Genomic DNA, 6,902 nt, shown 5'->3' on the forward strand with positions numbered 1-6,902 from the left:
ATGTGGGTTATCATTTTGGTCAGTAAAATAGATTGGGGATCTTTGAACAGCTAGTTCAGGCAGAGAACCCTGTTGTTAAAGTTGAAGGTTACCCGGACTCCTAAATACATTTACCATTCAAAGGCTGAATTGCTTTGATGTAAGCAGGATTGGGGAAGGGGAAGTGAATGGCTGAGAACCATTTCCCATCCCATCAGGAGCTTTTTCTGTCCACAAAGCCTCTATGGAGGTTCAGAGGAAAAGCCTCAGGAGCTGGAGGAGGGACAGCAAGCTGAACCTCTGCATCCCCTGCTCCCAAACAGACCAGGGGCTGCTCTCCCTGCTCTTAACAGCTACACTGAGCGCCCACTTAAGCTTGTGTTCACAAAAGGGGTTCACCTGCTTTAAAAAACAGGAAAGTTAAAAACCCTGACCTAGATTAGGGTATTTAGTATGCTCATTCATTTTTCAGATGACACCAACAGAGATAAAACTAACTGAACAAATAGAAAATATAAGTACCAATGAATAGTGAAAAAATAGATGAGGAAAAGGTAGGACTCTGAGGCTGTCAAGCAAACTCAATAAAATGTTATTGTTAGAACAGAACTCCCGTTCAGGAAAGCGTAAGCAGAAGTCAGCGTGGGGATGTGAGATCCCAGCCCCCCAGCTTGCTTTCGGACCCTCCGTATGGAGCAGCACTCAGGCTGGGCTTCAGTGTCTGCAAAAGTGAGCAGCTTGTTTAGCAGTGAGGTTAATTAAAGGTCTAAATGTGAGGTTTTACATAAGCGTGAAGTAACCAAGATTATTCTGCCAAAATAAAAACACCAGGAAGAGATTTAATATTGAAAGGCAAAGGGTGCAAAGGCAGAAAAAGAAAAAAAAAATAAATAGATTAGATAAAAATGAAAAACTTTTGTGCATCAAAAGATGCTAGAAACAAGAAGAGGCTACCAATAGAATGGAAGAACATATTTGCAAATTATACAAATTATAAAGAACTTCTACAACTCAACACCAAAAAACCGGCAAAGGACTTAAATAAGAATTTCTCCAAAGAAAATACACAAATAGCCAATAAGCACATGAAAAGATGCTTTACAACACTAATCATTGGGGAAATATGAATCAAAACCACACTGAGATAGCAGTTCACATTTATTAGGATGGCTATTAGAGAGAGAGAGAGAGAGAGAGAGAGAGAGAGAGAGAGAGAGGAGAGAGAGGATAAGTATTGGTAAAGATGTGGAGAAATTGGAACTCTTGTGCAATGCTGGTGGGAAAATCATCTGAGAGATGCAAATCAAAACGACAATGCGGTACCATCTCACACATGTCAGAATGGCTATCATCAACAAATCAACAAATGACAAGTGCTGATGAGGATGTAGAGAAAAAGGAACCCTTGTGCACTGCTTGGTGGGAATGCAGATTGGTGCAGCCACTGTGGTGAACAGTATGGAGTTTCCTCAAAAAACTAAAAATGGAACTCCCATTTGACCCAGTGATCCCACTTCTAGGAATATATCCCAAGAAGCCAGAAACACCAATCAGAAAGGATATATGCACCCCTATGTTCATAGCCGCACAATTTACCATAGCTAAGATTTGGAAACTGCCTAAGTGCCCATCAGCAGATGAGTGGATTAAAAAACTTTGGTACATCTACATAATGGAATACTGTGCTGCAGTAAAAAAGAAGGAATTATTACCATTTGCAACATCATGGATGGAACTGCAGAGCATTATGCTAAGCAAAATAAGCCAGTCAGAGAAAGATAAATATCACATGATCTCACTCATTTGTGGGATATAATGAACAACATAAACTGATGAACAAAAACAGATCCAGAGACAGAGAAGCATTGATCAGACCGTCAAACCTCAGAGGGAAAGTAGGGGAGGGGGGGGATAAAGGGGAGAGATCAACCAAAGGACTTGTATGCAAGCATATAAGCCTAACCAATGGACACAGACACCAGGGGAATGAGGGCATGAGTGGGGGGGGGGCAATGGGGGGATAAGGACACATATGTAATACCTTAATCAATAAAGAAAAATTTTTTTAAAAAAATGCTGGTGGGAATGTGAAATAGTGAAGCTACTACAGAAAACATAGCAATTCCTCAAAAAATTAAAAATAGAATCACCATATGATCCAACAATTTCTCTTCTGGATATAGACCCAAAAGAATTGAAAGCAAGGACTTGAAAATATATTTGTCCACCCATCTTCATAGCAGCATTATTTGCAATAGCCAAAAGGTGGAAGCAACCCAAATAAGTGTTCATCAATGGTGAATGGATAAACAAAATATAGTATAGGTCATCCGCTTCTCCCTCAGGAAGGACATTGGTGGTGGGGAGAATATAACTACCATGTCTTCCAGTGCTTTGCCAAAACCTCAGATGTGTGACCTTCTGGCCAAGTGTCTGAGATTTCATATTGTTGGAGCCATCATTGTATCCTTGGAGGTTGCAGCTTCCTATGAGTTTGGTGTAGCTGAACCAAGAAAGAAGGCATATGCAGATTTCTACAAAAATGATTCCACGAAAGATTTTGAGGAGATGAGGAAGGCTGGTGTCTTTCAGAGTACAAAGTGATCTTAGAATGTAAAGAATTTCTTTGGGTTGAATTCTATGGAAGTTTGTCACTGACCTGTGTTCCTGAACTATGAAACATGAATATTTGAGCTAAGGAATAGTTTCTCTTGATAAATAAACAATGAAATACTATGGACAACAAAAAAATGTAGTACAAACAAACAATGGACTATTATGCAGCCTTAAAAGGGAAGGGAAGTCTGACACATGCTACAATATGGATGACTCTTGAAGACATTGTGGTAAAATAAGCCAGTCACAAAAGAACAAACATTGTATGATTCCATTTATATAAAATACCTAGAACATTCAGATTCATAGAGACAGAAAGTAGAATAGTAGTGCCAGGAGTTAGGGGAGAGAGGAAAGAGGAGTTACTATTTAACGGGTAAAGAGTTTTCATTTTTCAAGATGAAGAATTTCCTGGAGATTAATAGTAGTGATGGTTACACAATATGAATGCCACTGAACTGTAACCATTATGAAATTGTTAAAATGGTAAATTACATTTTATGTCTATTTTACCACAATTTAAAATATTTTAAAGACAAAGATTATGAGAATCATGAAAGCATGTTGGCCCACATGCTTAGTGAGTCTCATGAGACACCACCCCTAAGGACTTAACAAATTTCCTCTTCACAATATATTCCACTTTGTTTGGTAGATATGAGGATCTGTGATCAGCTCAGGGTGAACTCTGAGTGCACCTTCTATGGCAGGACTGATTATAAGGACTTTGACTTGGGGAAATCAATGGAAACAAGAAAGCAAGCTTAGAAAGACTGGTTGAGCAAAATGAGATGAATAAGATAAGTGAACATTTCAGGCCAAAAGGATTGTAGTGAACCTGATGATTCTCATACATTATTAGCAATGCAACTTATAACAGACACCAAACTACTTATCATAACAAGGCAGGTCAAAGTCAACTGGTACAGTTTGTGAGAAAGAAGTCTTTAAATGACTAACAGCACAAATGTATAGGTACTAGGGATTTTTATCAGACACTGAATGTAATATAGAGAAAAATTAAGAATTTCCTTCTGAAACATACAAAATTGCCTCATGGGTGCTAAAACAATACTATGGTTTAGGATAGCAATGATTTTACACATTTTGGAATACCGGTAGTTATGGCCCCACTTCCTCTGAAAAAAGTGAAGATTCATATTTTTTTCCATCATCTCTGCTTTAGAGGGCTATGGGAACCTCACACTTGCTTGGCATGGCCAGTGCCACTATTCAAAATGCTTAAAGGAATTGAAATACACTGGATAGTGAATACTGTAAAACTAACAATGAATAAAGGACATAACAAGTTTAATGCTCCCATGAATTGAGAATTAATAGCAAAATCACAACCAATAAGAGAGAATTCCAACAAAATAAGCTGGAAAAAGCTGAAAATAAATTTTAGTTACAAATGTAAAGAAGAGTTTTCAAGAAAACATTATGGCATTTAACCTTCTGTCAAGGTTTAAGCATATAAATTTTCAACTATTGAAACAACCAATTTCAAGAATAAATGCAAAGCTCCCAAGTTCCTGGTGGTGCTAGAGGTACAGCCCGGCCCTGCCTGAGGTGAGCAGTGAGGGAAGAAGATGAAGGTGTGGGGGTAAGAACAGCAGAAAGACACACGGGAGCTGCCAACAAACTCCTTCAGCAAGCAGCCCCCAACCCACTGGCAGCACAGTGGTAACCGCACACCTGCCCACAGAGCCTGAAGCACACAGCAGAAGGATGTACTGTGTCCAACGATATGCCAAGCCTCAAAAGCAAAGGTCTGTCCAAGTGGGCAAAATATAATCGACTTATGTGCTTTCCCTCTTTTTATTGAAGTTCCTCTTGGCCTCGAGTTGCTGAATGTCCACATCATAACAGCCATGCTCCATTTCCTAGAGATGGCCATTTCAGTGTTTGGGGTTTAGACAAATCCTTACCTGCATAATCTACTTCACAACAGCCATCCACGAGACCCACAGGACCATTGTTCCTCAGCATCTGGCCTTCTTTTTTTTTTTTTTTTAAATATATTTTATTGATTTTTTACAGAATGGAAGAGAGAGGGATAGAGAGTTAGAAACATCGATGAGAGAGAAACATCGACCAGCTGCCTCCTGCACATCTCCTACTGGGGATGTGCCCGCAACCAACGTACATGCCCTTGACCGGAATCGAACCCGGGACCTTTCAGTCCGCAGGCCGACGCTCTATCCACTGAGCCAAACCGGCTTCGGCTCATCTGGCCTTCTTAACCCCGCCTAGACAACTGCTATATTTTCTCCAAGACACGCCTATCAGTCCACAGGAGCAGTGCTTCTTGGGTGAGCAAGTGCTCACACTGTGTCTTGCCGATCCTGTTTCTCTTGAATAGAGCTCACTACGGCTTACTGCACTTCCTGTGTAGAATAGAAAGAGGAATAAAACCACATTTTTGTAATCAAAGCTATGGTTGTCCTTATGACATAGCAATAAAGGAGAATAAACCATTCACTGGCCACCAAGTCTCAAAAGATGACGTTAAATTGTCCAGCTTTATGTTTTAGTGGTCTTTTTTTATTGCGACATAATCAACTTAAATTTGATGAAACAGAGACAAGATTATGGGAACAGCAACTATTCCAACCCCTGAGAATGCCTGGACTTCTCATTATTTCATCAGTCTGAAAGTATATTAAGATGCAGGTCTATGAAATTCCATTTTTACCCAAATCAAGGACTTGCTCTCTTTTTCTCCAAACTTTTTAAAAGAAAACACAGATAATGTTGATACAGATTAGTCATGTGGAGTGGGGTGCTTTTTAATGCGATCCGGACCTGAGTCTCAGGTGTACCACCAGCTATGTAACCTGACATGAATTTGCCTCCCTGAGCCTTATTTTCCTGTCTGTAAAATGGTGCTGATAATGCTTACCTCGGATGCTTGTTGAGGGCATTATGTGGGGTAATGATGGCTGAATCCTTCATACAGACAGGCTCATGGTGTTTTCAAAATTAAAGGTAAAAGGGAGCTAGGCAATTTCTGCCTTATTCTACATGTTCTCAGGAAAAAGAGAAGGGTGGGGAGAGAAACTAAGAGAAGAAATATCACAGCACAAGGCACTGACATATCATAGATCTTGTAAAATATATAGCTATCTCCCTTCTAATAGAAACACAGAATAGATTAAAAGACCCATCTCATATAGAGAACAACCTGGTGGTTGCCAGAAGGGAGGAGGTTTGGGGGACCGGGTGAAAAAGATGAAGGGATTGAGAAGTACAGACTAGCAGTTACAAAACAGTCACAGGGATGTAACGTACAGCATAGGAAATACAATCATATTGTAATAACTATGTATGGTACCAGGTGGGCACTGGAAATATTGAGGAGAACACTTTGTAAAGTATATAATTGTCTAACCATTGTGCTATACACATGAAAATACAAAATAATATTTAATGTAACTGTAATTGAAAAAGTTAAAACAATAAAAATCTTTAAAAAAAGTAAAATACCCATCTCACAAAGTAGGCGTAGGCCTCCCACCCTAACATCAGGAGTCCAAAGGGTTTCGTTGTATTTAACTTGGACTTGTATTTAGACACATTCAGACTAGAAAATGAAATCATTGATCAAATTAAAAGGAATTTAAAGATGTCCCCTACCCCCAGACTCTAATATGTGGACTAAAGGATTTCCATATTTGTCTCCCCTTCCCACTCACTTTAGACTGGCATGTCTCACTAGGGAGTATTTATCCTATCTGCCTCCCTTCTATGTATGTTTGGGTGAGGAAAAAAAAGCATCTATTCATGTGTTGATCCAGTCTTTAGGTCCATTTCTCATTAGTTTTCCTCCCATCACATAAGAGAATGAAAGCTTCAGGCAAGCCTTGAGGAGTAAACTACAGCCAACTAGCAAATCCATAGCCAGTCCAAGGTCAGCAATATGCCAATGAACCCAGTGTTTATTTCTTGGATATTAGGAATGTTTGGTGTGAAAATGAAAAGGAGGGTTAATCAGTTAATGAATCTGGCAGAACAGCATCTGGAGGGCGAGGGAGGACAAGGCACTGAGTTCAGCAACCAAGGAGACATCATGGACAAACCAGGTCATTGCCTACAAGTTCCTTCTTCTCTCCACAAGTTTGAACTTCCTTTCTATCATTTAAGAGTACAACCCTTCCCAGCTCTGCAAGGCTTGAACGCCTCTAGTGAAATGCCAGCATAAGTGGAAATTTAGTAGCTTTCCACCGGCAGCACCTGTGCTGACAAATTGTACCAAGCTGCAGACAAGTTGAAGGCCTCATTGTGTTATAGACGGAACAGCTGGC

At 39.8% G+C, this 6,902-nt stretch overlaps 1 protein-coding gene across 1 annotated transcript; it reads left to right on the forward strand.

The window, feature by feature from the left end:
- The first annotated feature begins 2,358 nt into the window (after positions 1–2,358).
- Positions 2,359–2,601, forward strand: LOC102424653 (cytochrome c oxidase subunit 6C-like). The gene has a single exon (XM_006081109.3). The coding sequence runs from the start codon at positions 2,359–2,361 to the stop codon at positions 2,581–2,583; it is 225 nt and encodes a 74-aa protein (XP_006081171.1). The 3' UTR covers positions 2,584–2,601.
- The last annotated feature ends 4,301 nt before the right edge of the window (positions 2,602–6,902 follow it).

The sequence above is a fragment of the Myotis lucifugus genome, unplaced genomic scaffold, assembly GCF_000147115.1.
Source record: "Myotis lucifugus unplaced genomic scaffold, Myoluc2.0 scaffold_0, whole genome shotgun sequence".
Classification (NCBI taxonomy): domain Eukaryota; kingdom Metazoa; phylum Chordata; class Mammalia; order Chiroptera; family Vespertilionidae; genus Myotis; species Myotis lucifugus.

What these genes read in the sequence shown, in the direction of transcription:
- LOC102424653 (XM_006081109.3), top strand. Translation starts at nt 2,359, where the DNA reads ATGTCTTCCAGTGCTTTGCCAAAACCTCAGATGTGTGACCTTCTGGCC.